This window comes from Pithys albifrons, chromosome 17, assembly GCF_047495875.1.
Source record: "Pithys albifrons albifrons isolate INPA30051 chromosome 17, PitAlb_v1, whole genome shotgun sequence".
Taxonomy (NCBI): Eukaryota; Metazoa; Chordata; class Aves; order Passeriformes; family Thamnophilidae; genus Pithys; species Pithys albifrons.
Window position 1 is genome coordinate 10,668,967 of NC_092474.1, and position 27,381 is coordinate 10,696,347.

General features: G+C 47.4%; 3 protein-coding genes across 6 annotated transcripts in view; 1 reads left to right on the forward strand and 2 right to left on the reverse strand.

Annotated features, from left to right (window-relative positions):
• Positions 1 to 6,152, reverse strand: part of LIMK2 (LIM domain kinase 2) — a 31,035-nt gene extending 24,883 nt beyond the window's left edge. The window contains exons 1-2 of the mRNA XM_071571814.1: positions 6,082 to 6,152; positions 3,591 to 3,690 (exon numbers count right to left, since the gene is read on the reverse strand). Coding sequence (XP_071427915.1) covers positions 3,591 to 3,690; positions 6,082 to 6,097 — 116 coding nt within the window. The 5' untranslated portion in view covers positions 6,098 to 6,152. The remainder of the gene's footprint in view (positions 1 to 3,590; positions 3,691 to 6,081) is intronic.
• A 192-nt stretch (positions 6,153 to 6,344) lies between these two features.
• RNF185 (ring finger protein 185) lies at positions 6,345 to 20,735 on the reverse strand. 3 transcript variants are annotated; one of them, XM_071572160.1, is made up of 7 exons: positions 20,480 to 20,735; positions 15,396 to 15,627; positions 13,366 to 13,384; positions 12,663 to 12,775; positions 12,082 to 12,136; positions 10,105 to 10,222; positions 6,345 to 8,825 (listed from the first exon to the last, which is right to left on the reverse strand). In XM_071572160.1, the coding sequence occupies exons 2-7, from the start codon at positions 15,575 to 15,577 to the stop codon at positions 8,728 to 8,730; spliced, it is 585 nt and encodes a 194-aa protein (XP_071428261.1). In that variant the 5' UTR covers positions 15,578 to 15,627; positions 20,480 to 20,735; the 3' UTR covers positions 6,345 to 8,727. The 3 variants fall into 3 exon arrangements, with proteins under 3 accessions (XP_071428261.1, XP_071428260.1, XP_071428262.1); XM_071572159.1 differs by lacking the exon at positions 20,480 to 20,735 and adding an exon at positions 20,349 to 20,452; XM_071572161.1 differs by lacking the exon at positions 20,480 to 20,735 and adding an exon at positions 16,677 to 16,792.
• A 1,458-nt stretch (positions 20,736 to 22,193) lies between these two features.
• Positions 22,194 to 26,370, forward strand: C17H12orf43 (chromosome 17 C12orf43 homolog). Of its 2 annotated transcripts, none has more exons than XM_071571964.1 (6): positions 22,194 to 22,419; positions 22,834 to 22,881; positions 23,703 to 23,793; positions 24,415 to 24,488; positions 24,820 to 24,910; positions 25,295 to 26,370. In XM_071571964.1, the coding sequence occupies exons 1-6, from the start codon at positions 22,209 to 22,211 to the stop codon at positions 25,650 to 25,652; spliced, it is 873 nt and encodes a 290-aa protein (XP_071428065.1). In that variant the 5' UTR covers positions 22,194 to 22,208; the 3' UTR covers positions 25,653 to 26,370. The 2 variants fall into 2 exon arrangements, with proteins under 2 accessions (XP_071428065.1, XP_071428064.1); XM_071571963.1 differs by having other exon boundaries at positions 22,244 to 22,419; positions 22,834 to 22,884; positions 23,706 to 23,793.
• The last annotated feature ends 1,011 nt before the right edge of the window (positions 26,371 to 27,381 follow it).

The window sequence follows — 27,381 nt, forward strand, 5'->3', positions numbered from 1 at the left end:
CTGGAAGTGCCCATTCAGAGAGAACAACCCTCTGGTGGCCACAACACTCGCTGTGTTTGTGTCCTGCTCCGGGAAGGGTGAACAGGAGCTGAAATGGAGCAACACAGAAAGAGTGCAAGCACCTGAACCCTAAACAGAGTCAGGGACCAGCTTAACTCCAGGTAACAAGGCAGGGTTTATTGTGATTTAAACAAATTTGGGGTTATTACTTTAGATTTCTTTATAAGTTAAACAATTTCTGAACTATTTCAAGACTAATTTCAGCCAAGCCTTCTACAGCAAAGTCAATTTACTGCTTACAATCACTTAAATATAATAATGTAACCTCTGATCGGGATAAAAATACTGAATATATGTTTAGTCAGATACCAAAAGATTGTGCTTTTTAGTCAGCCACAAATTATGTCATAACAAAGCAGAGAGCCATGAGAGTTTTTCCTGACACCAGGCTGTATTGCATATCCATAAAATTCTGATGTATTAAGCAAAAAAAGAAGTATTTTTTCAAACTGAACTAATAGTTTCTGGTCACCATCATCTCCAGTGCTTTAGACCTACTAATGAAAAATTTTGGATTCATACAAATTTTCTCTTTCTTTTCCTCTTCTGGGAAAAAAAAGGAAGATGAGCTTTCCTGCTCTTCAAACTCCTGATGATTTTTCAGCTTTTATTTAGCTGCTTTTGGTATAAACTAAATGGCATATTTTTTATCTGTAACTGTAAAATCATTAGTAATCAATCACCTTCTGTTATTTTTGTTGAAGACAAACTGAAGTTTTTCTCAGTTTGGTTTTTGGCTGAGATTTCTGCAGCAAGTCTGTGTTGCTTGGCTACTTAAATTATATTTATTTTATAGACCACAGTAATATACATCCTCTGTTATTTCATGGTTAGGAAGGAACTGAACCTCAGCTCTCTTCCTTCCTAAAAAGTTCTTAAGCATACCCTGCTTCAGTAGGAATTCCTACCACCATTTCCAATTATTTTCTTCATAGGTATCCAGAAGTATTTTCCACCTGGATGGAGTCTACAATCTGGATTTTTAACAATCAAAACTGGATTTTTAACAAATACTGTGCTCTTAAGATAAAGCCATGCAGCCATATCTGGGACCTCTCATCCCATCCTACTCCAACTCAAATATGCAATATCCCCCCAGAAAGTGGGAATTGTCTTTTAATTTCATTTGTCATTAACAGTGGGAAAACAAAACCTACACAAACCACCAAAAATAAACACGGGTAATAATACTTTATTCAGAGGTACAATTCAAGGCATTACCTTCTATTTTGTAATGTGGAAAAACGTGGGGCTGAAAATAATAAAACCAGCAAGCTCTGGGGCAGAAAAAGCTCTTCCAATAATCCCCTGAGGTACAAGTGATCCAGCCTTAGGAAAAAGGCACCTTGGCACTTCTCCTTCCCTTTCTTAGTGCAATGTTTGAAGTTCTCTGGAATGCAATTTCCAAATCCAGCTGAACTGTGAAAAGCAGTGACCTTTGCAAAGCGTGTGCTGTCTCAACAGAGTTCAGAGGCACAGAAGTACATTCTGAGTTAATTCACAACAGACATTGTGACAGAAACGTCCCCAGCCAGATCCAGCCCAGCAGATCCAAGCCTAAGGACCAGCTGGCCAAGGAACAGTTTAAAATATCCCAGATACACCAAAGGGGATTTGCTCATCCCTCGAGCCACAGCAGAGAAAACGCCAGTTCCAGAGACAAAGCTCCTGCACAGGCACTCGGAGGAAGGAGGGAAGTGACAAAAACTTAAATCCTCAGAGACATGGATGTACGTCAGCTCCTGCCAGAGCCAAGCCTGACCAAGAATAAACAGAGCTAACGAGCCTGGAGCAGTGCCAAGCAGCATTAGAGAATTCTGTGCCAGGCCAGGGAGTCAGCTAATCCACAGGAAGGCTGTAAGGAACTCTGCACCAGCTCTGCCGGAGCTCCCTGCGCCCGGTGCCAACCCTGCCCTCCCTCCGAGCCTCTCCGGAGCTGGGCTGGGGGATATCAGGCACAGGACTGCTGCTCAGCATGGGCTGGGACAGCAGGAGAAAAGGAGGAACACAGGGCAAACTGGAAGCTTGTTTTCGTGTACAGTCCTACCCTGGAACTAGGAAAAAGGGAAGGGCAGCTTCCTTTGCTGCAGATTCCAGCTGTGCTTCCAGCCCGGCAGCTGAGCCCGGTGCCAGAGCTCAGCACAGCACAGAGCAGGGGGGGCATCAGCAGCCACAGTTATCACACAGTTGGTGTCTCCATTTGTGTAAAACAAACCAACCCAGAACCAGCCACCAAACTTCCATTATCCGGCACAACTTGTGAGATCCAACTCTCTCTGAAGTGTCCCAAGGGCAGGAGTTGCCTCCAGCTCAGCTGCTCCCACCTTGGCAGCCCCAATAAATAGCAAGAAGCACCAAGACACTTGCAAATCAAGACCCACAAGAGAAATATATCCAATGGCAAGACTTCCCAGCACACACAGCTTTGGGTTTGGCTACTGGCAGAATCTAGGGAAGCACAACAACAGGATACTGGTTCCTTAGGGAAAAGAGAAAACCAGAAATAAGACAAGCTGCCTCAGTATAGCTAAACATGGACACTCAAATCAATAGAAACACAAAATACTGGGATTTGTCAAGATATCGAGCTGTAATTGTGATTATTAATGTGTCTTTGTAACTCACAGCATCTTCCAAGTCAATAGAGCCAGAACTGCTTTGGCAGCATGAGATGTTTTCTTTTTTTTAACTACACCAATAACCATAATCTTCACTTCAACAAAGCTGGGGTATTTTGTTCTGTAAATGAGGACAGTAGAGGCTTGTCTTGGCACAGCAAAGATTCCTCCAAAGCCACATTTTGGCTTCCTTTTCCCCCATTTTCTTTGACAGTATCCAAATCATTAGCCTCTCCAGATCCCAGCCAACACAGAAGCCAGAGGAAGCTGCAGGTACTCAAGCCCTCTCAGAATCACAGGCCCCTTCAGAAATGTGATTCTGGAGCATGAAAACTGGACTGAATATTCACGAAACACCAACAAGGGGCATTACTCCTACCCCCAGAAACAACCATGGCAGATACCCCTTTTGGTCCTTGCTGACAGCAACATTATCCAACAGATTTCACAGAGTTGTCTGTCTTAAAAGTCTGGAGAGGAGGGAAAGCAAAAGGCAAGACCTCTCTCCACACCCTCCCCAGTATCAGCACCCTGATAACACCCGAGCACCTACCACATATGGAAAAAGCCAGAGGCTAAACAAATTGCCTGGGCACTAGTTAGGAATGCAGCTGAAGGCAAACATGCAGCCCATGGCTTCTGCCACCAGAGGTAAATCAGAGCTTTTATTTGCACTTTATCCGTGTCCCGTGTGCGTCAGCACAGCCACTCTCTGCCAGACAGAGTCTGATGGAGCTGGGACTGGACATCAGTCCCCAAGGGACATCCAGAATCAAGGGCTCTGAACAGGTCAGGCACAGGGAGCCCTGCCAGAACCCATGGGTAATGTTGGGACTTCACCCAGGGACTTCCCCACCATGTCCCAGGCCTGGCACAGCACAAGGAGGGTTAACCAGGCCAGACTTTACCTACCTGAAGCAGGAGATGTGCCAGGCTTCGTTGACAGTCTTGTAGAGGCGCTGCCCGGCAGCAATGCTGTCCCCACATCCCAGACATCTCCAGACTTCCTCACCTGTATGCAGGGACAACGTGACAAACAGCCACCAGTTTACATCAGAGAAAGCAAGGATTGCTGCACCCCTCTTGAAGAATAACCTTTAATTAATTAATTGGCAGGAAAGTCTTCACACACAGAAAGTTAAGCCAACACCAGGCAGTCTGCAGCCCCTGAGAGTGGAGTTCCCAAATCAAACTTTAATATCTCATATATTACTTTATTTTTTCCCTTCAGATGTGACATCTGCTCCTTCACATTCTGCAGAAGAAAGCAATATGACTTCCCACATAGAACAGCTCAGTTACAGCTCTGCCAGAGCAGAGGCTGCAGGAAGGCTGACTGCTCCAGCACAATTCCCAGAGAACCAGGCAGGGCCAGGAAGCCCCAGTGCTGCTTCCCCCACGCCACTGACTCAGCACATGGCGTTTGCTCTCATTTGTATAATTAAATGAATTTCCCAGAACTAAAAGAAAGGAAAGGCAAACTTTATTCAGTAGAGAACAACTGGACTACCGGGAAGGAATTACACACTTGAATGAATATTCCTGTAGAGGCTGTACAGCCACACCAGGCTACTGTGAGACTTGGGAGGAGAGAATGATGCTACTGGCCTATTGCCCCTTCAGAAAATACTTTAAATAGTTACAATAGAGTTATAATAGTTTCTGCTAGAACTTCCAGAAAGCCCCAGAGCTGGTTACTTGGGTGCAGGCAAGCTGGGAAAACAGAATGAAAGCCTGTGCACAAAGAGCATTTGGCACACAGAGAAATGCTATCCCAAATCCCCGGGGCTGTGCAGGAATACTAAAGAGCCAGGGATCTGGATGAGCACAGGATGGCACAAGGAACATGTCACAGAGCTCAGCAGATGTCAAACCTGTTTCTTCCTCCTAACAACAGTTTGCTTGCACCAAGGTTGCATAAGGAAAAAAGTGCACTTTAGAGAAGGAAAACCACAAACCACGAACTTCCATTTTCTAAAGAACGTTACAACTCAGTAGTTGCTCAGGCAAGTTGATAATCACCATGATTAAGCTCCTTGAAGCTACACAGAACAGAAGCCACCAGCTTTTCATGCACTTTCACCCCACTGTGTAGGTCAGTGACAACATTGTAAAAATTAACCAAGGTGAAGAACTTGCATGTTTTATGTGAAGAGCTGTTTTGGAGAAAAACCACTTGTTGCTCAGCCACAGGAACTGCTCTGTCCAGCAGACTGGCAGCACCCAGAAAGGTCTCCCTGCAGACTGCAGGGCTCGAAGGATTCATTCAAACATGACCTGTGGTGTAAGTTGGTCCTTCACTTCCCAGCAGGGCATCGGCTCCACGCCTGGGAGCACCTGCCCTGTGTCCTCCCGCTCTGCAGAGCACCAAGACCTGCCCCGAGCTCAGACCTGCACAGCAGAGAAGGGTCAGCAGAAACCCGGGAAAACCTGGCACTGCCAGTGCTCTATAAAGCAATTTGCCTTTCAGCACACCAAGCAGGCTTGGGAATAAAAGGCCAAGCCTCATGTGCCTGTGTGTACAGGCGGCTGGGACTCTCCTCTCCAAGCAGGGCGAGCCCCGAAGGCAGCTGAGCTTGGGGAATCGCCGCAGCCAAACACACCTGCAAACCAGCACCCCGCGGCTCCGTCCCCTCCTGTCCAGCACCACCAGCACCAGCACACACGGCAGCGTGGGCAGCGGATCCCGCCAAAGACATTTGGAGACAGGAATGTGCCTCAGCTGCCTAAAAGCAACAGATCCTCCTCCACAACCAGCACACGGGACGCGACCCACGAGCTCCGATCGCCGCCAGCTCTGTCCGAGCGCAGCCGGGAGGGCCGATCGGCTCCCGGACGGAAACGAACAGCCCTAAATCCAGCCGAAACTGTCCGGTGTCCAGGAGAAACGACGGAAATGAACAAAACAGAGCAGGAAACAGCGCGAAGGAAAAGCAAAGGGGCACAGCCGATGTCGCGGGTCCCCCAGGACGGGGGGAATGTTTGCGGAGCGGCCCAGCGAGGAGTGCAGGCTGCGGGACCCGAGGGGGCTGCGGGACCCCCGAGCGGAATGTGGGACACCCCGAGCGGGCTGCGGGACCCCCCGAGGGGAATGCGGGATCCCCCGAGCGGGCTGCGGCCGCACCTCCGCCGCCTTCCCACGGGGCTCGCTGCACCAGGACCCCCGGGGACACCCGGAACCGGCGGGGGGAGCGGCGGGCCGGCTGCAGAGCCCTCCCCATCCCCCGCTGACACCCGGCCAGGGCGCGGGCACCGCTGGCGGCGGCCCCGCCAAGCCCCGCAGGTGCCGCCCGGCGGCAGCGCAGAGGCACCGGCGCCCAGATAACGGGGCCGACGGGCGCCGCGGTGTTGTAGGCGGCCCCTCCCCGGAGGCGCGGCCCGGCCCGGCCCGGCCCGAGCTCACCTGGCAGCGCCTCCATCCCGCGCCGCCGCCGCCGCTCCCGCCCGTGCCCGCCGGGTCCCGCCGCACCTGGGCCCGCCCCCGCCGCGCCGCCCCGCCCCCGCCGCGCCGCCAGCCAATCCGCACCGCCCGCTCCCCCAACCCGCCAATCCCCGCGACGCTCCGCACCCCCGCCCCGCCCCTTCCGCGCCGTGAGCCAATGGCAGCGCGGCATTGCCCCCGGCCCCGAGGGCCGCCCGGCCCGGCAGGAACGGGGCGCACTCCGGCCAATGTAAAACCATTTTTTATTTCTAAATCACTTTCACAACAGTGAAAATTAGTGAGGAGGACGAGGAGGAGGAAAGGGAACGAACGAACCGAGCCGTCCGGGCCGTGTGCGGGGCAGGGGTACATATAAAAGCACACCAGGGAAAGGGGGAACCAAGCGGTAACACTTTTAGACTATTTCATCCTGGAGTTGCCCGAAAACGAGAGCGCTCAGTCAAGTTTCTGCAGCCTCCTCTAAATCCATTATATCTCTCACTCACAGATGGAAAAAAAACCCCACCAGTCCATTAAAATTCTGTATTTTTAAACATAAGTGTTAGTTAAATATGTTTCGATACCTCTTGCACCTATTGCAGTCACTTCTCTGTCCTCTTTATGGGAAAAAGGCTTCGAAGGGATGCCCTGCTCCTCCCTGGGCAACTCTGCTCTCAGCATCGAGTTTCTCCACACAGAAAGAAGGGATAAATCCGTCCCTTCCCACCACACGGCCCTTCCCTTCCCATCAGCAGGTGGTGCTGGCTGAGCAGCAGAGGAGCTGCCACCTTGTAGGACAGACACAAAGAGCCTTTCCCCTGGAAATGCACTTGGGAAGAGCCCCGTGCAGGAGTTCAGCTTCCCACAAGTGCTGCACGACACAAGCTGAAGCACCACTGAGACTACAAACAGTTGAGCAACGTGTTCTGCCAGATTATCATCGAGTCTGGTATAAATGTGACTGACCACAGGTGGCAAAACACTGCAGAAGCTTTGCAACATTCTACTTGCCAGATGGAGTTTTGGAGGTAGGCAAGTTAAAACTTCAGTCATTCTCTGTCTTGACACTAAAAGTGAACAGTTTATAATCACATAAATAAGCTTCTACAACAATTAAGGTGTCCTGCCCAGGAACCTCTTCCATACACTAGAAAACCCCCAAGCTATTGAAACAAAGTTTCTATTTGTTGATTTGTTTTGTCAGTGTTCTGTCTATTGCCAGAGAAGTCACAATATTCATCTTGCAGGAAATCAATATGACTATTAGCCACATGAATCAAAACAATCTAAAAACAGTAAGAGAAAAAAAAGTGGAATTGTCTACTCAGAGAAGTATGAAAACTGTTCATCTTGCCAGGGAATCTCTCGTATCTGCTGTCCTGAAGGAATCCACACAAACAAACACATCAGGAGTACTCTTTAAAGCTGAAAACCCAGCAGGATTCCAGAACGGCTACAGAGTGCTCACCTTCTGAAATATCCCCTCAGCACATTAATGGTTGTGGTCTCCTCCAGCACTTCAGTTAAAATCTTTGGTAGATACTGCAGAGTCCTGTGCTGTGGCTGTCCTGCTGTGGCTCGGAGATGTGGGCACCTGCAGAGAAAAGGTCTTCCCCATGTTCCCTACTGTGCCTGGGCTGGCAAAGGCAGGATCTCATTTTTGCTCCTGTGCAATTTTACAGTATGTCAGGTGTAACCTCAGCACTCACGTAAAGATGCCTTTTGTTCCTCTCCCCAAACAAGCTGATCTCAGATCTGTAATAGGATTTTATTTGGAGTACATGACCTTGTGTAGAAAGTCTCAAAGCCTCGGGAAGGATAAGAGTGACGAGGCTGGGAGGGGATTATCCAGGAGTGCAGAGCCAGGGAAGACAACACTGCTGGTCAGGGAGGGGCTGGGCTGGGTGAGGCAGTGGCTGCATCCAGCCCCACCCGGCTCCACAGCCAGAGGAGCTTCCCGGGTCTGGCCCCAGCACGTTCAGGCTTTAAAAAACTGCAGCATTAATTTGTATCCCTTCTTCCAGCAGCCGCCAGAACCGCGTCAGGAAGGGGGTTCCATCACGCCGGGAAATAAGAGCAGGAAAAGGAACCAGACCCCAGGCCTGGTTCCACTTGCACCAGGTGCTGTGCCCCAAGAGTGTCAGCAGGGCTGCAGATGAGTTCCTGGAGAAGGCTGGATGTTGATGGAGACATTAAATAACACCTGCAGCTCTGGCAGATCCATTGTGGTTGCAAAGCATGAGATACTGGTCACACTGGAGAAGTTTCCTGACCTGCCCAGTCTACCTGTGGGTACCTGTCTGGCCCACAGAGCTGGTGTCACTGGTTGGCACAGGATTTCAAAGCAGCACACCCTCTGGGAGCACAGCTCAATGCTAGGCCCGTGGTTTGTGGCAGGAGCCTGTTGTACAAGATATCTGAGCTGAAATATGCTTTTCAACCAAAGTTTAATTTCCAACTCTGGTGCAAAATGCGAGATTCCTCATTGTGCTGTGGTACCACCAACTCCTGAAGCCCAGAGACAGCTACGGAACCAGACGCCAAGAGGTTTAAAATGGGATGGGGATGCAGTTTGTAACTGTTTCAGTGGCCTTGTTGGTCATGAATATATAGAATAATGGAAAAGATTTATGCAATCAACAGCCAGAACATTATCACCAGTGCCACAAACAGGAAGAGGCGGGAAAGGAACTGCTCATCCACATATTGAGGAGTCCCTGGAACAGCTGGAAAACAGGAAGTGAAAAGAAAAACACAAAACAGTTCAGCTCCTTCCTCTTCTCCAGGATATTCTGAACGTAGCAGACAGTGCTGAGCCAAGTTCACTGCTCACATCCCAAGGAACTTCACTACCTCTCCCTGAGCTGTCTCTGTTCTCCCCACCAAGGTGAAACCTCTCTGAGCAAGGAAATGGTAAGACGGTCAGAGCTGTGTGTGTAGCCTTGGCCAAGAGAACTAATGAGAAGCACATGAGCTCTGAAGCTCAAGCTGTGCCTTTCTGGAACTGCTGTATTGAATCCACTGAGGAAAAGCAGATAAAGGAGTTGCTTAAATTACAGCTGTTACAACAGCACAAATTTATGTACTTCCAGCTCAGTCACCCCACACACAGATTTTTAGGGGACATTGAAAAGTGGTTAATAGGGAAGGTAATTGGTAACAGGACTGTGGCAACACAGCTGTGACACGAAGAATGAGTTTGTTCCTCATAATTCCTGTGCCATATGACATGGTGGAAGGTTTCCCAGGCACAACCTTTCACAGAGGAGGCCCAGGAAATCCTGGGCAGTAGGTTTTCTTGTTCAAAACAGACAGACTCAGCTTGTCTCCAGTGCAGATTGGGAAGAGGTTTTCTAGGGATGACTTAATTTTTACAGAGCAAGGTCACCACGTGGAGTAACCCAACTGGTTTTTGTTAATTAAAAATAATTTCACTGGGAAGTTACTTCTTGTGGAATACTGATGACTGTCTCAGAGATAACTTTCTGAAAAATGAACAATCTTTGCATTCATTATTTGGTGCTACAGAGCATATTTAATTTTTTCCTTCTCATCTTTCAGAAAATGGTCCTCTCCTTCTGTTCTCAAAATCTGGGTCTCCTTCACACACCCCTAATGACTCTTTTTTTATTATTAGAAACTCTAGTCCAATTTGTCTCATTTTTCAGAGGGAGTCTGCTGGAGTACCAGAGGAGACATCTGAATTAAAAGGGAGAAATCTTTAGTGCCACTGTCCCTCTCCAGGGCCACTGTTCTCCCAGGAGGGCCCTCAGTAAATTACATGGAACTGACAAACTTGCTCCTTATGTGAGCCCACAGAGAAAACGTGTCAGCCACAAACCACATTCTGTGCTGGGTGTTTGCCCTCAGTTTGTGTCTCTGTTTACAGCACTGGTTACTGTTGAGAACAGTTTATCATTTGGCAGGTTATTGGTTTAAGAGTTACCAGGGAGTCTGTGACCCATGTCTGTGTTTGTGGCAGGCCCCTGGGGAGGGATCACGTACCTGGAGGAGGTCGCCCGTCGTTTATGTTGAAGGCTGTTGCAAATATCCCAAAGGGAAACGCCCCGATTCCAAAGGACATCTGGAAGCCGCCATCACCAAACCCAAAGCCCTGGAATCCCTGCAGAGAATAAAGCAACAGAAGACAAAAAAGGTACCAATGATTTAAAGCCTATTTCAGAATACTGTGCAGAAGTGCAGACATTCCCTGGCTCTCCCACACCTGAAGGAAGGCCATGCTCTCCAGCAGCTTTTAGCCTGACACACTATTGTCACTGTCCCCTTAGTTCTCCTGGTTTTAAAATGTTTCACAAAGTAGCAAACTTTACAAAGCAACCCAAAACTTTGAGAAAATGAAACCTAGGAACCAAAGTTCTTGCTTGAAGGCCACAATTTAACAAAAGTGTTTCTGTAACTTTTCTCAGCTTAAACTAGCAGATACCAGCCAATGTATCAACATTAACATTACCAGTTCTATTTAGAATGTCTTAACAATGTATTGTGTGTTAATAGCTGTTAGCCATATAACTACAAGAAAGGCATTTAAAAAAGCATAATCTACATTGATTTTCATGAAAATGAAAACACTTGGTGAAGTGATAAATTGCCAGCATTACAAAGAAAAGTACCAAAAAAAAATTTACCAGGGGGACTCTAAGTAAGGTGTCAGATAAAGTCACCTGGGGCAGGAATGCAAGACATAAAGAAAGGAGATAAAAAGGAAGAGTTACAATGCAACACTGACCCCATGGAATCCAGACTCAAACACACTGAGATGAACCCTGCTGTGCTGCTGGAGAACCAACTGTGTGTGGGTCTAGGTAGTTGTGTCATGTTTAACAACTGCAGAGAGCCCACAGTTTTGTAATCCAGCAATCTGTCCTCCCATCTCAGAACTGAAACTGGTATCTCAAAGACCCTCTGGTCTGTCACCTCCCAACAGTGGGAAGACAAAGATGATTTCACTCATATAATAAAAGCCAAACATTTCTTGGTTGAGCCTTGATTTGAGGAGTTGGTCCTTTGACTATGACTCTTCTCAAGCCCTTTGCCATTAACTATGAGGGACAGCAAAGCTCTCTGTGTGACAGGTACAGGGCTTGGAGGGAGCAGGGGGGCAGCATCACTACCAGACTCCTCTGCCTTGGAGCTGCACCAGCTAAAAGGTTCAAATAAGGTGCAGGAGCTCATTTAACAAGGTGGAAATTCTCTTGCAAAAGAGAACAGCTGAGGTCCCAGCACATTCAATACAGAAATGTGCCTTAATCACACCCAGCAGAGTTGCTTGCCTGAAGCACGAGGAGATAAATCCTCTCTGAGGACCACAGGCTGTGTTACACCAAAATGTACCACTGTTTCATCAGGCCCTGCTCCCTGCTGAACAACACTGGGGCCTGTCCCACTGCCTTCCCCCACACCTGCTCAGGCTGTGCCAGCTGCTCTTTACAGTCACTCCATGGAATCTCCTCAACAAAACCACAGGTCCTTCTTCAAATTAACGTGGATCCAACAGATATCTACGTTCTTTTGCTTCTCAGGCCATAGCACAGTAACCTCCCTTAGAAATTACAGAAGCAGGTGTCAGAATCTAAGTCATACATGAATTATGTATTTCCATGATAGGTATATTTTGATGGAAATACCTTCCACAAAGGATTCTCAAAGCAAAGTGTTCCTTGTATTTACATGGAGAATGACCAAGTACAAAGAGCATTTCCAACAAAACCACACTGGGTCTTTCTCATGAAGCAAAATCCAAGTTATCCCTTTCTTTGGGATGCTAAAGAGTCCTGTAGGAATGGAGTTTTCTGCCCCACCACAGCTATCCATGATTCATGAACAACCAACTGGGGAGGAGCAAGGTGTGTAAGCTGCAGGATCCTCACACAGGATCTCAAGCACACATTTTGTCCTCTAGGATGAATAAACACCACCATCAACAAAAACAACTTATCTGCTTGAGCTTGTTTCCTCACTTACCCCTCTGTTCTCTGGTTCAGGTCTCTGTCCTTGGGGTCGTGGTGGAGTTTTCTCTCTGCAGAAAGTTGTGAAATTAGCTCAAGTGCAAGGACATGTGACAGCAGTGTCTGCAACAGCCTGGCTAACAAGGCAGAACAACCACAAAGCTGAGTCCCAGGAGGCCACGCTGCAGCAGAGCTGGAGCAGAGTGAGGGAGGGCCGACCACCCAGCCTGAACCTTCAGCAGCACAGCCCTGAATTAATGCTGCACTTCTGAGTAACAAAAATCCCATTGCAGAGGCTAAAAACTCAGGACATGAACATTTTATATTAAGCTTCCCCAGCCAGATAACAATTTTTGCAACCTGCCACTTATAACTGCTAATTAACACCCAATTAAAATTAAAATGAATTGCCAGTTGAATGGGAACTAAGGTGTGCAAACTCAGGCCCTGAAAAAGCCAGAAATGTCAGTTTTATTTGTGTTTTGACAAACTATTTAAAATTGTGAATCCAGAACCTCAACAGTTTAATCTCAAGACTGTGAACTGAAGTTTCATCTTTAATTTTCAAAGAAAAGCAGCTGTATTTGGTTTTCTTACCTGGGGTCCTGCTGCCCAGTGCTGCCTCTTCCATACAGAGGAATAACTTTATCTCGACTGATTCCTGCTTTGCATACAGGACACACTTGTCTGTTTGGCCTGGTCTCCAACCACTAAGAGAAAGGACAAGACAAGAAAACCAGTAAAAGACCATAAACCAACAATATGTCAACCTCATTTGCAGCCAGGCAGAGAGACTACAGCAATTCCTTAGAAAGCCCCAGAGCAAATCATTTTAACAGGTGCCAGGTACTCTCCAAAGTGGAGTTGGCACTTTGGCTGTTGTTCTGGTATGATCCACTTGCTGATGTCCGCACATTCAGAAATAAACAGTGCCAAGAGTCCTGCATAGGCCCAGGGCTAGTGTAGATACCCTCCTCTCATCCACACAAAGAATAATGATACCACTACATCAAACATTACAAATGCAGAGAGAAGAACATTCAGCACTTAAAGCTGCAAACTGAACCCCTGTGACCTCCTACAGTAATTCTACCAACTCTGGAAATGCTCAGGTAGAACAGAATCAGGTTTTCTGGTTGCTGAAAGCACAGATTAAGGTGTTGCACATGAAGTTGCATTAGCAGGTTGTGATTGCCCCGGAGAGAAAAGCGTTTAAAAAGAGGGGATACTCCAGAGAACCAAAGGCTTTATTGAGCAACAGGAGCTGATGAAAGACAAAGTAAAAGGAAACCTGTCTTACCTGGTGTAAACAGGGCCAACTGTGAGCATTCCCAGGACAGTTTGTTCGCGGAGCAGAAAAAGGAGGAAAATAGAATTAGTTACTGACAACTCGATCTGACAAATGTCCGGTGTACACAGAGAGCACAGCTGGGCCACAGCAGAATCCTGGAATCCTGCTGGGCCAGTTCTGTAACCTCCCATTAAGATAATTTCTGAAAGCACAGCCCAAGACTGATCTCCACTGGTTTTTTCAGGTTACACAATCCAAGTTGCAAACGTGTTCTGTGCATGTGCCCTTCGACTCCTGGGCCTCTGCCACACCAAAGGCCCCACAACTTTAATCCTGGGCTTCACTGTACAAATGTTTTCTTCTGATACCAAGAAAAGATACCCTTGAGCTGAGATGTAAAGGAGCAAGATGTTGGTAATGAGAGTTCAGGATCTTGAAAAACTTAGCTGGAACATCAGCCACATTCACAGAATCATGAAATACCTCAGATACCACCCAGCCTGAGTTATCCTCTATTCCAACCTGATGCTCAGAGCAGGGTCAGCCATTGAGATCAGACCCTGTTGCTCAGGGCAAAAAAATCCCCATTATACAGATTAAGTTAATATGGCAAATTAAAAAAAGTCAAAAGAAAGAAGAAGTCTACAAGGCAAAATTGCAACCAACCACCTGCTCTCAAAATGGCCTCGACAACACCATTCAGACAAGACATGCTATTTTTAAGGTTCAATTCTTCCTGATCCCTTTGTGCAATAATTCAATCTAATTTTATCTTAGCAAGCCATCAGCCAGTGATTTTCCATCTCCTCAAATAAAAATGTGGATTTTCAGATGTTACATACATTTACACAGAAAAGAAATGCTCTTTTAGGCCTCTTTTTATTAAAGATTCAGCTTGCTGTGTAAAATAAACCCCCAAATCCCCATGTTTGGCCACGTCAATACTTAATAATTTCTAACATTCACGACAGAGCATATTCAAACCAAGTTACCCAAATGAGAATGCTGCCTGTGTATTATACTTGGGCTATACATCATTTCCACATCAGATCAAAGAACTGAAAAGTTCCTGTTACAACTGCAATACCATGGGAAAACAGAAATACCCTACATGGAAAAGCTTACTGCCTACTTTTTAATTTTTTATGGTTTCAAAGATAAAAAGAGCAGCCTTGTAGGGCAAAACAACAATTTGGCTTCCATAGCCTCGATTCAAGGTCAGGTTTAGGTGTGCACAGGTTAAAAAGGCCTAAAGAAGATACCTGTGCTTGACCAGAGAGCACAAACAAAAGAACACACATAACCAAGCAGTGTCAATGAGCCCTGAACTGTCTGTGTGGGGCTGCCTGTTTGCTTTCACACAACAAGCACAGAATATCCTGAGCTGCACGGGACCCACAAGGATCACTGAGTCCAATTCTTACATGGCCAAAGATAGAGGAAGTTTAAGATGCAAGAAACCCACTCCTGGAACATGGGCAAAGAAAAACAGTTGAGGAGCAAACCCGACCTCCTCCTAAACCAAACCCATGTGGTGCTTACATATTTTATGCAGGACATTCTACTTGGCACCTGGAATTATAAAAAGCCCAGGATTTTCTGGGATCAGCTGGATGGTTGTAGGTACAGAAAAATCAAAGGTGAGCAATTCAGATCTATAAGGACCTTGTGAGAAATGAAGCAGCTACCAGCTAAAAATAAACAAGGCCAGAGCTACTGCTTAGTGGTAGGGAGGAAATCACTCCCCAGGAGTTCACAGAGTAGTTTCTCACAGAATGCTGGAGATTCACCTGGGAACACCTGGGATTTTTCATCAAAACACTGGACTTGTGAGATATGGATTATAACCAATTAGAATTTGCAGTTTGATGGTGTGAGATTCAATTTAGCCAACAGAACGTAGCCTGAACCCTACATAAACCACATGCAGTGTGTAATAAATGGCTTTTCACCATAAACCTTGAAGGCTTGTCATGTGAAGTCCATTTTCTCTGCAGTTCAATAGTTTACTTCAGATGGTGCTGTGGGTGAGCACTCACCAGAAGAGGTGCCCACACAGGCTGATCACGGCGTCCTTGGCAGTGTCCAGGCAGATGTTACACTCGAAAGTGTTGTCCTGGTTGGTGCTGTCCCCAGAGCCGTTGCTGCTGCTGCTGCCACTGGCCCCTCCAGCGCTGGAGCTCTTTGTTGATGCAGAAGTCGCGGGTCCTTTGCTTGCCATCCTCAAGAACTACCCACACACAAGGGCAAGGAAGATTTCCTGCTGGAATCCTAGCAGTGAAGAAAGGAAAAAACCAAACAAACCCATCTTCTTGGTGTTATAACATGGCATTCTGGTCCTGTTCCAAACTGGTAGTGATTTATCTAAGAAGCTCTTGAATCCTGTTGTTGATGGTTTTAGTTTAACATAGCCAAGAGGGAGCTTTTTTTAGAAACTAAGCTACTTTACAGTCCTGTAGTATGACCTGGATGGTGTGTGACCTGTATTTTACTGTTACTGATAAGCAACTGAGATCCACAGCCAAAACAAACCCCCTGTGTTTTCTCAAAAAGACCATTTGCTGTAAGAAGAATGAGCTCACCTAGTCACACATGCTCTTCCAAAATTCAGCAAAAGTTAGAACTGCAAGTGCAGTCTGAAATGGGATCTAATCATGGAGCAATTCTCAGCTTGGACAGACTGACAACACAGAGTTTTAAGTTCAATGTTCATTAGTTTGGAATATTAATAAAGATAAGCAAAGGTAGCTTAGAACTTGATTTGCCTCCTGAACCGTATGTTGCTGCTATCAGAGCTGTGTGTTGATACAACTATCAAACATTTCTAGTATCTTCAAACTATCAAATATGCCTCATGTAGTAGTAATGCAGAAATACTAAAAAAACCACTTAATGGGCTTTACTTTTACTTACTACTCATTGTCATCCTTCTATTTATCAGAGAATACCACTTATTTTATTTCATTAGCAAAAACCTCTACAGCCTAATTCCCTGATATGTAAAGTCCACAGTATCTAAATCTTTGAGACCCAGCACAAGGCATTTACATTTCCAGAAACAAACACTTTTACCAGTGCAAGATTTTTAATCTAAGAACTGAGAGTTCCAGCAGTTACAAAACTTAATTCACTAAAACAAGAATGTTTAAACTATTGCACTGTGCTTTGATTGAAACTCTGGCTGCAGGAACCAGAATACTTAGTTAATGTTATGAGAAAGAAACAGGTGATTATCTGAACTTTTTGCAAGTGTACAAACAGTGAAGCATTTTCAAAGGGCAACCTGAACTTTACAGAAGGCAATTCCTTTGCAAACTCACCCCACAAGCATTAAAGGCTTTCCTTGGTGTCCCCTCTCTGTGGCAGAGCAGCAAAATCAAAGCTCAGCAGATGTTGCCACACAACACGAGGCCAGGGAAGCACCACACTCAAGCCTGGGGAGGTGTTGCAGCAGACACTCAGTCCCAGCAGGTGGAATGTGTTTCTGCAGAGCCTTTTCACTCAGTTACATCATTTTGCTCCGTGCCCCAGAAGGGCAGGTTTGTGCTCACAGAGGCTGCACTTCAACACACGCCGCCTTCAGCAGTGCTGACTCTGAGCGTTTCACACCAGGACTTCAGTTACACTCAGCTCATTGTACAGAATTAAAATTCGTGTTGTTTGGGGCAGATGGAAACGCTGCCAGCCCACAAACTGCATGCTAAAGACACTTGGATTTTTCACACATCCTTACTACCAGAATCTTCAGCTTGTCTTGCTCAGTAGTTTAAGTGAAAACTCACCAACCTGGACCTAAATATATAAATACCAAAACCGAGAAAACCTCCATAAAACCAAAGAATTCAACACACTGTCAAAAACACAACATCACTTTATGGAATGGGCACAAGAAATGTCTGGCTCTTCTATCTTGACAAGGAAAGGATGTAGAAGAGGCAAATAAATGAATTTCTGTGTCCATTAAACCAATGTGAAAAAAAAGTAATTTTTTTACAAATTAAATTCCATAAATTTAACAACCACAAATCTGCAAACTCATCAAAAAGATAAAATCTGTATCTTCACAAGCACCTACTGAGAAACACCTTAGCTTTTAGTAAATATGAAAAATGAAGTTCCACAAAAATCTTGAAGTTATAAAGATGACAGAGAAATACATAGAAATACCAGTAATGAAATAAAATAAAGATGGCTGAGACAGAAGAAAGATGAAAATGATGTAACACAACAGGTACTGAATCTCCTATCCCAGAAGAAGGTCATTCCTTAGTCTGTACTGGGGATCCTCTCCTAATTATTTGTTCATTGACTGATTGGGGCCCACTGACCTATTAGGATATAGACAAAATATCAAAACACAACAGTAAAAATAATCAGCCTAATTGTGAAAAGCCTTCTCACAGATTTGCTCCTGTCCCTGGACACCATTTCACACAGCCAGGTGTGTAACAGGTGCTGCTGGGGCCTGTTCACCTGCACAGAGCAGCAAACACCAAACAGCACCCAATGGCTCAGTTACATTTGTCAGTCAGGTATCACATCACTTGTGAGTGCACCCTGTGAACCCTGAAGTCAATGTCCAACTGCAAATTCACCTGTTCTGGGTGTAGAATGAGCTCAATAATGTTCAACTGTCACTTGAACTACTTCAACTCTGAGACAACAAAACCCTTAAGAGAAAAAACTCCAACAAACCATAAGCAAATCACAAACTAAACCAACCCCAACAACCAAGACAACAGGCCAAACCAACCCCTTTTTCATTCTGATTTAGAGTTTGCTGTGAGTATGCTGGGATAGAACATGACTTTTGGGGCTAAATAAACAGAATTTAGAGGTGCCAGTGGAGGTTTGCTAAACCCTGGTCCTTAGATCAGGTCTCCAAATCAACCCTAGAGGCAGGATGAGTAGCAAACAAGTGAAGGGATATAAAAATCAGCTGATATCTAACTGAAGGCATTCAAAGATCTTTTCTCCTTCTGACTTCTTTGCTCTTTACGTATTTACAAGAAAACAGCATCTTTGTTACTTAAAAGCCACCTATATTAACTGTTTATTTCCCTTAAACTATGACCCCTATGATATCCCAACAGGTTGTTCTGACAAGGACCGACATTGACCCAGGAGTCAGGAGTGGCAGCAGAGGAACAGTTAAGAAACAAGGAACTCATCTGAGTGGTCTTCCTAAACAAAATGGTTTGGTGGAGCGTGAGGGAGACGCTGAAGTGAAGATACATGGGATGGTGAAACTGGAACTCCCAGGGCAGGTGGGACACCAGGACAACTGAGAGCTCAGGAGCTCCAGGATGGGTAAGTGCAGGGGAGGATCTGATCTGGTATTTTAAATGTGCTGTGTAAGTACTGGGTGCAGAGCTCACTAACTGGCAGTAAGGAAGACATTTTACTCCAACACTTTGAAAAGGAAATCTGTGAATCTATTGGGAGGCAACTGCACCCCAGGAAAACAGGAGCTGGATGGCTGCTGTCACTGGCCACGCTTCAGAACCCAGAGAATGAAAATGTGTTTGCCAAAGTACACGGACCCAACCCCAAACACACGGGAAAAACACTTCAAGCCAGACTTGGCAGAGTTTCCACCATAAGTGAAAGCATACAAAAAACAATCTTACTTTATCTAGGATTACTGAAATTGAAATAATCCAAATCCAGTTTGTTTATGAAACAAGCTTGGATTTAGTACCTGAAACTTTTGCAGTTTAAATCAAAAAGAAAACTTGTTGCATTATTTTCTTATCACTACAGTGACAGTGTCACTTTCTGACACATGGCAGATTTTACAAGAGGAATATTAACATCAGAAATTCTATCTAAAACTGCTACTCAGAGTTTATATAAATACCCCACTACTAAGTCTAACAAAAACCTGATACTTAACCTATTACAATTGCCTGGGCTTCAAGTACAACCACCAGGTAACCTTAGCTGGTAATTGCTGACAGAGCCTGGAAGAAAGTGCACTGACTTCTTGACAGTCATTTTTAGATATTCTTAACAAACACATGACTGTCCTTCTGTTAATCATTAAACACACATTTATCTCTCATTACCTTTTTACTCTTTTCTGTCCCCTAAACATGTTACATTTTAAACCCTTGGAAAACATTTCCCGAGTTTATCTTTTCGCTTCCCATAACCTGCTCGGCATTGGGCAGGTGCTTTGGGGTAGAGCATGAAATGGTCCCAAACCTCCTATGATCACTCGCTCTTGCAAAACCAGCCCTTGCTTGGCCTCCTTTCCTTAACTGGGATTCTGCAACCCCTGTCTGAGTCCCAGCCCTGCCAAGGGCTCTGTGTGTGGGGACCCCGAGCACTGCAGGTGCCTCACAAACACAAACAGCAAAACCCCAAGCGATTAAAGTAATTACTTTTTTATCCATTCCGCAAAGCTTTAAAACAGACTCCAAGAAAAAATCTTTCCACAAAGATTTTATCCTCTTACCTCACAAAGTCCAAAGGGGAAAAAAAAACCCAACTAAAAAACCCCAATGAGAGCTGCTATAGCCAGTGGGTAACGCTGCCCCAGTGCTGACACAGACGTGCCGGGCCGAGGGGGCCAAACAACGTGAAAATCACACCAAATACCACAGGAACGACGTGGTTTAGGAAGTCACAGGCGACCGTGAATACATAAGTAATTCCCAAAATATCAGCAATGCCATGTACGAGAAGCTGGCGCCTCGCGACATGCCCAGAGCCAGACCCACCTACATACCCGGGGCCGGACCCATCTGTCGCGACAGGGCCCCGCCGCAGCGCCAACGCTGGGCCCCTGCGGGCCCTAAACCGGGTGTCTGGGGGGAAAAACCCCGGTCGGCAGGACACGGGACACAGGCCAAGGGCCACGGGACACAGGCCGGGCCTGCCGGGCGACAACGGGGACATGGCCGCGCTCCCCGACAGCGGGCCCGGCCCCGGTCCCGGTCCCGGCTCTCCCCTCCGCCCCCCGCCCGGCCCGGCCCGGCCCCGCTCACCGGCGCTGCCGCAGCCCCGCTCCAGCCCCGCTCCGCCCGGCGCTGACGGCCCGGAAGCGCGGCGGCGGAAGGGCCCGGAGCGGGGCTGGCACGGCGGGCACGGCACGCGCGTTCCGACCGACCGGCCTTACCTCGGCCTGGCCCCGCACCGGCCCCGGCCCCGCACCGGCCCCAGCCCCGCACCGGCCGTACCCCGGCCCGGCCCCCAGCGCTGCGGCTGCCGCCGATCCGCTCCCCGGGCACGCGCCGCGGGGCCGCGCCCGAACCGGCCCCGGGAACAGCACAAAGTGCCTGTGGAATGCGGAGAGAGGGAGGGAGGGAAAAGAAGGAAAAGGAATGAGAAGAAAAAGGAAAGGAAGGAAAGAGGGAAAAGGAATGAGAAGAAAAAGGAAAGAAGGAAGGAAAGAGGGAAAAGGAGGGAGAAGGGAGGAAGGAAAAGGAAGGAAGGAAGGAAGGAAAGAAAGGGAAGGAAAAGGAATTTGTTTGAGGGAAACAAATTGTTCAGATGTAAACAAACAGTGCGAGCAGAGCACTGAGATCGGAGCAGAGGAGCATCTCTGGGATTGGAACAGAGGGCTTGATAATGGTATTTAGAGCTTGATAAAGGTATTTGTACGGCTGTGAAAACCCCCAGGGTCAGAGGGGTGAAAGGGAGGGAGAGGAGGTGACCTGGTGTCTAAAGGAACAGGTTAGAACTGAAAGATGCCTGAGAAGGCACCTCTGGTGGGTTTGTCCCAGCTCTGAGGGCACCTCACCAGTCCTGAGGACTCCAAGGTACAAAACTGCCCCAAATTGGTGAGTTTACCCAGTGGAGAATGTATTAATCTTAAACCAACTGAAGGTGAACCTATGAGGGATAGCTAAGAAATGAAGGGGTTAGTGCCAAGGGAAAGTATTGGAAAAGAGCCCAAGGGTGTTGTCAGAGGCCTGTCTGACACATGGACTGGTGCTGCACATCTCCAGTGGGAAGGTTGGAACGTGCCAGGCAGGAGTGTCCAGCAATATAAAAACAGCTCTCCTGAGCCTTCCTGCTGCTCTCAGCAGCACAGAGCCTTGGCAAAACCCATAGCAAAGTGGGGGCCCAGAAGCCCACCTGGAACTGCTGAGCCTGTTGATGTATCACACTGGAGAACTCTGGCTGAGGTGGAGATGTGGTGTGTGAACACGGCAGTGCTGATGGCACGGGGAGCACGTGGGGCAGCCCCACCCGCAGAGCAGTGGATTTGCTGCCTGTGAAGATCTCCCTTAGCAGAGCACTCTCTCATTTGCACACAGTCAGGAAAGCAACAGAGTTTGATACAGCTTCTGCATTCAAGCAAAAATTTGGCATCTCAGTGTAGCTGCTGTTTAAGAAGAATTTAACAAGGCCCCAAAGGTGTGAACTGTGTCCTCCAGATGCTGATTAACACAAGGATGAGCTTATGACATTCAGACCAGCTTGGACTGGCCATGGTGTATGTCAAGAGATTTTTAGTGTATAAAGTAAAGAGGTTAATATCGGTATTATAATGGGAATAAGTAATGGTCTGGTAACAGTGCTAAAGTGCAGAGAGTCTTGTTGCAGTTGTTCTTTCCAAATCCTTTAGTGCCAGGTATTCTCTCTTTCTCCGCAAATACCAGGGCAGTGCAGGCTGGTGTGGTTGGTGTGTTCAGCGCTCCTGCTCCTGTGTGAGCTGCTGGAGCAGAGGAACACCGGGGCGTTTTCCTGCAGGACAGGTGTAAGGCAGGCTGCTCAGCAAGGGATGGACATGGAAACCAGCCGCGTTCACTCCTGGCAATTTCACACCCGCGGGCACCGGGGGCGGTCCCGAGCGCAGGAACACGGGGAGCGGCAGGCGGGGCCGGACTACAACTCCCGGCATGCACCGCGGCCAAACTACAGCTCCCAGCATGCCCCGCGCCCACAGCATGGCGGCGCCCATGGGCGGCTCAGGCCCGGACACCGATCCCGACACCGGCTCGGACTCGGACGGCGGCGGCGAGGCCGCGGCGCGGTTCCGGGAGGCCGCCTGGGACTGTGCCGCACAGGCGGCGGTGGCGGCGGCGGCGGCGCAGGCGGAGCCGCGCGGCGGTGAGGGGCGGAGGACTGCCGCGCTCTGCTCTCCTGCCGCGGCTGCGGCGTGCTCTGCTCTCTGCTCTGCTCTCTGCTCTGCGCTGCCCTTTCCACCTCCTTTTCCCTCCCCTTGCCGACCCCTCGCAGCGCCTCCTGCCCCGGGGTTGTCCCGGGAGCTCCTCCCCGCCGCGGTGCCGCTGTGGTAGCTGGGGGGGCCCTGCCCAGGCCCGGCCCGAGCCCCCTCCCTGCAGGGCTGGGTGGGCCGGAGTCTCCCTGTCCCCTCACAGCTGTTTCCCCGCCGAAGGTGGGCGGGCGGCCGGGCGGTTTTTTTCGGACGTGATTCGCTGTGCTCTGACACCACACGTGCGTGGAGGGCGTTAAAGAGGTTCTGGAGCAGGTCTGGTAAAAGTGCCTTTGCTGCTTCCTTTTCAGGTGACTTTAGGAAGGACCGGGAACAGCCCAAGAATCAGCCAAGCCTGAGGTATTTTTGCTTCTGGTTTCAGATTTCATGTTTCATGGAAGAAAAATTAATGTATGCTGTATTTGGGCTACTTACATTTAATGCCTTGTCATAATTCTTACTGGGAGGTCTGTTCTGTTTTGGGCATTAGCCCATCATAATCTGAAATGATACTTAAATCTGAAACAGCTAATAAGTTTTTTAAGCACATTTGTCATCCCTCTACCAGCAGGGGAATACAGAAGTTAGAAACTTACTGCTGCTGTCACTTACAGTCTTAGTTCCACTGTCAGAAATCTCCCAATTCTGTAAGTGTCCCATGAAGAAATTAGTGCAATTACATATAAAAATATTTCCTATTCTTCAAAAAACATTGCAATTGCACAGTCAAGCACTCCTCAGCTGGAAAGCACCACCCTTCCATGATGGGATCAACAGGTGATGCTGCCCTGTCCCATTCTGCAGCATTCCTGCAGGCTCAGTCTGGGCACACAATAAACCCCTCCCTCCTGGGACAGGGTTTGCATGAATTGTGGCAACATACCCAGGAACTGTGTGCAACAGAAGGGTTGTTCTGGCCTCATTTATTTGTTTTCTGTAGACTATTTCAGTGAGAAAGATAATCCACTTACTAACTGTGATGGAGATGGCTAAATAATGTTTGTCTGTCTCTTGGGAATGGAGCTGTTCTGTGGAGCTATTTTCCATCTTAGTCTTCCCCATCATGTGCTAATTGATTACTGGAGGGTGGGAGATTTTACAGCCCCTTCTCTGCTGTTTGGGTGAGAGCCCCAGATGTTTCTGGCCTGGAAAGGGATAATCACTGTTCTTGTTTCAAACGGGCGTGAGGCGACCAGCGACGAGGGGGAGCTGCAGACAACGCCAGAGTTCAGAGCACACGTGGCCAGGAAACTGGGAGCAATGCTGGACAGGTATGGCCAGGCAAGGCTGGAAAGGGTTGTTTATTGATCAGCTGCACTGGTGCTTTTGTGTCCTAAACCCAGGAAATTCAGCATCATCTTGTCGCCTTCGTTGCTGTGTTTAGTGCTGTGTTTAGTGCAGCCTTCCAGGGTTCACTGTCCCAACCTTGCTGGTGTGCTGTGCCCCTCTGGTAAAGCCTCCCTGTGCACCACTGCCTGTGGCCATTTGCCCCTGGTGAATGTGCTGTGGGGAGGAAAAAAGGTAGAATTTGGGTGCCTGAGCACTTTGGTTATTTAAAGGTTGGCATGAGAATCTTCCATGTGCTCCTATGACCTAAAGCAGTGCCTGATTCAGGGGCAATGTGCCTCTGACTGGGTTATTTATTGTGTAAATATGGCCCTGGAGAACTAGAATTCCTGGTGCTTACAGCTGCTTTTAGAAAGACTGATTTAAAACTATTCCTGTGCCATGTGTTGCTGCAGGGAGAGTGCCTGGTCTGCCCTGAAAGCAGCGCCCTGAGGCAGCCTCACTAACCAAAAATAATCTGTGTAACATCTCCCTCTAGTCTTGTTTCCCAGAAATACCCAACCTGAGCTGAGTTTGCACAAACCTGACTGGGATTTTCTGTTTAGTTTCATCACTGTCTTGAAGGACTCATCGGGACCTTCACAGACCTCTGTGGCACAGTCTGACTCTGCAGATGATGGTGAGTTCCAGTCTCAGCCTTTGTGGCTGTTCTGTGACTCTGTTAGTCAAGTGATGACAAGTGGGATGGATCCTGTCCATCACCAGCTAATTAGTTGTACACCCAACTGACTAATAAACATTTGCAGTAAAAGATTTTTTGTGGTGCCTGTGAGGGCAGTTCTTTTGCAGCTTTGCCCTTTGTGCCCCGAGTCCTCCCACACAGCCCCAGATAATTGCTCTCAAGCTCTGTGGCAGTGCAGTAACAGCAAGTGAGGCTTCCAGGGAGATGGCACTTGGTTGCTTTCACCCGTTTTATGTCGTGCCTTACAATTCCTCTTCCCATGCTTTAGGTTTTCGCCTCTTCTCTTCCTCTGTCCCTGGAGACTGTGGGACACCAGAGCCTTCCCCTGCAGCAAGGAGGAGGCGGCCAGTGAGCTCCAGGTGAGGTGTTGGCAGCTGCTTTGCTCCTCACACACTGTTCCAGCCCACATTCCAGGGGCAGCTGGGACTCCCACAAGGGAACAGGAAGCTGAAAAGCTCAAGAAGTGTCTATTTATGACTCTTATATTTGACTAGACCAGAATTTTGTTTCTTTTGTTAGTGCTGGGGAGCTAGAAGTGTTTGTGGGAGATTTTCTTTCCTATCCTGTGTGTGTAAAGAACACCTTGACCTTCCATCTGGTTAAACACAAACTGTAGGTGTGGGAGTCCCAGAGCCACTGGGCGTTCATCATGTGTTCTCATCTCAGATTGCTCTGCTGGCCAAGTTTTGGGGGAATTCAAGGCAAAAGTGTAACCCAACTTGCTTCCCTGTTTCCTTTCCCAGTGACACGGACAGTGACCAAGAGTGGCAAAGGTACCAGGAGGCTGCTGTGTCAGCTGCAGATATTCTGAAGCAAAGTGCTTTTCCTGCATTGTCCCAGCATTCCAGCCAGGATCAGAGTCAGGGCTCTGTAGAGCACAACCAGAAAAAAAAGAAGAAGAAGAAGAAGAAGAAAATTAGGGGAGAGAACAATATTCAAGAGAAAAGAGTAGACCCAGCAGAGTGTGAGCAGACCTGCAAAGATTTGCCTCAGCTGGTGTCTGCAAATGGACAGCAGGAGAGACAGGGCAGCAATCATGGAGAGAACTCAGTGCTGCCAGGAGTCGTGAAGAAGAAAAAGAAGAAGAAAAAAATAGAATGATGATTTTGCTCTGCAGACAGCAGGTGGCTGTGGTGGATGAAGGAAACTGAAAGAAAACCTAACAAGAGTTTCTGCAGATGAGGGAAAATTAATTGGCAGAGCTTCTGTTCTAAAAGCTCAGTGGCCTGGGAGACTAATTAAGTGACTTCCTGTGCTGTTGGCATCCCTGAGGAAGGGAACATTGTTCTCCTCACACAGCAGTTGTCTGTGCTGCTGCTTGTGCAGGCCAGGCCTAAAAGGATGAAATGCTGTGCCAGACTTGTGTGCCAGAGGGGTGTAAGCACAGCTGCATCCCTGCTGCTCTGCCCCTTCGCATCGTGACACCAAATCTGGTGTCCCGGAGAAAGTATGTGATGAATTGAATTTGGTTTACATGGCAACAGGTGATCAACACTCTTTTCTCTTTGCCTCTTGGAGGCGCCTGCTAAGAATAGCCCAGCCCGTGGGAGACTCATTTATCAAACCCATCCTGTCACAAATCAGGGCCCCCTTATTTTAGTCCTGTGATCAACATAACAATCTGTTGTTGAAACCTGCAGTGTTACTAATCCCTCTGCAATCTGCACCTCTCCAGGGCCCCAGCACATAAACACTGTGCAGTGAGCTGATTTCAGGGTTGGTAGAAATGGGTCCTGCTGTTCAGTTGTGTCCATTGGAATATTTTTTTCATGTATAGTTTTTTATGGCATTTGTTGTTATTAAATTCTGTTTCACTTTTGGACTTGTTTAATTTGGTAGGTTTTGTACCACAGTGGCTTTCTTGCTGTATTTGGGCTCTTCCCAGCAGAGATGGAGGTGGTTGGTGGTGGTTCTTTAGTTCCTGGGTGATCAGTGCTGTCGAATTGCTACAGGAAGGATTTAAGCCTAATTTAAAAATTACCCTGTTTCAGTCCTTGGTTGGGTTGATTATGACTTTTGTCTCTGCAATACTGTGAGGTTTGGTGGGTTTTGGTGTGACTCCTACTGTTTATACTTCAGTTCCAGTCTTTCAGGAAATTACCTGTTACTATTTAATACTCTTCTTCTGGTTTTGGGATTGTTGGGTTTCAGCAGATCCAACTTACTTGCCCTAGTCGGGAGACTGGAAAACCACATCACAGAAACCAAAAGAGTGAGTTGTTACTCTCTGAGCCTGGGAAACCTGCTGTCAGAGCCTTGCTGGTTTTCAGTCAAGAAAACACAGTTGGCATCCAAAAATGGGAAAGCCAAGTAGAAAACTGATTCATAATCTGACTGAATGTGCCAGCAGAAGGTACTTGTCTTTTGGGCAGTTAAAACTTCAGTGCACTGTGGATGGACCTGAGCTTGCAAATGGATGGTGGCCTAAATGTTACCTTTTGATTTAAGATTATTTTTGTGCTAATTGGAAGTTATGTCTGTATTTGCAATTGATTCACATGGGAAGTTAGGAAACAATTCTAGGATAAATTTCCTGAGAGAATCAAGTGAAATTGGTGATGAAATTACTGAAATGGTTGATGGTATCTAGGGGAAGCTCTTATCAGTGAAACCTGTAATGGACATCTGCAATTTTGACATTTACAGATATGATAACTGAAGAGTTCAATGTTGGGCTTTTTCTTTTTTAATTTTCCCCTGTATCTTAACCTTTTAAGAGTCTCGAGCAGGTTCTAGTCTCAAGGTTTTTCTTCCATTTCACAGTTGAAAGAGTAGCTCAGTACCTGCCACAAAGACAAAACCCTGTTAACTGGGGCTTTTTTCATGTCTG

Coding starts and splice junctions, on each gene's coding strand:
- RNF185 (XM_071572160.1), bottom strand. CDS start 15,577: ATGGCAAGCAAAGGACCCGCGACTTCTGCATCAACAAAGAGCTCCAGC. Junction 12,137..12,662: donor ACTGGGCAGCAGGACCCCAG/GTAAGAAAACCA, acceptor AACTTTCTGCAG/AGAGAAAACTCCACCACGAC. Junction 8,826..10,104: donor CGACGGGCGACCTCCTCCAG/GTACGTGATCCC, acceptor CCTGTTTTCCAG/CTGTTCCAGGGACTCCTCAA.
- C17H12orf43 (XM_071571964.1), top strand. CDS start 22,209: ATGCACCGCGGCCAAACTACAGCTCCCAGCATGCCCCGCGCCCACAGC. Junction 22,420..22,833: donor GCAGGCGGAGCCGCGCGGCG/GTGAGGGGCGGA, acceptor CTTCCTTTTCAG/GTGACTTTAGGAAGGACCGG. Junction 24,489..24,819: donor GTCTGACTCTGCAGATGATG/GTGAGTTCCAGT, acceptor CCCATGCTTTAG/GTTTTCGCCTCTTCTCTTCC.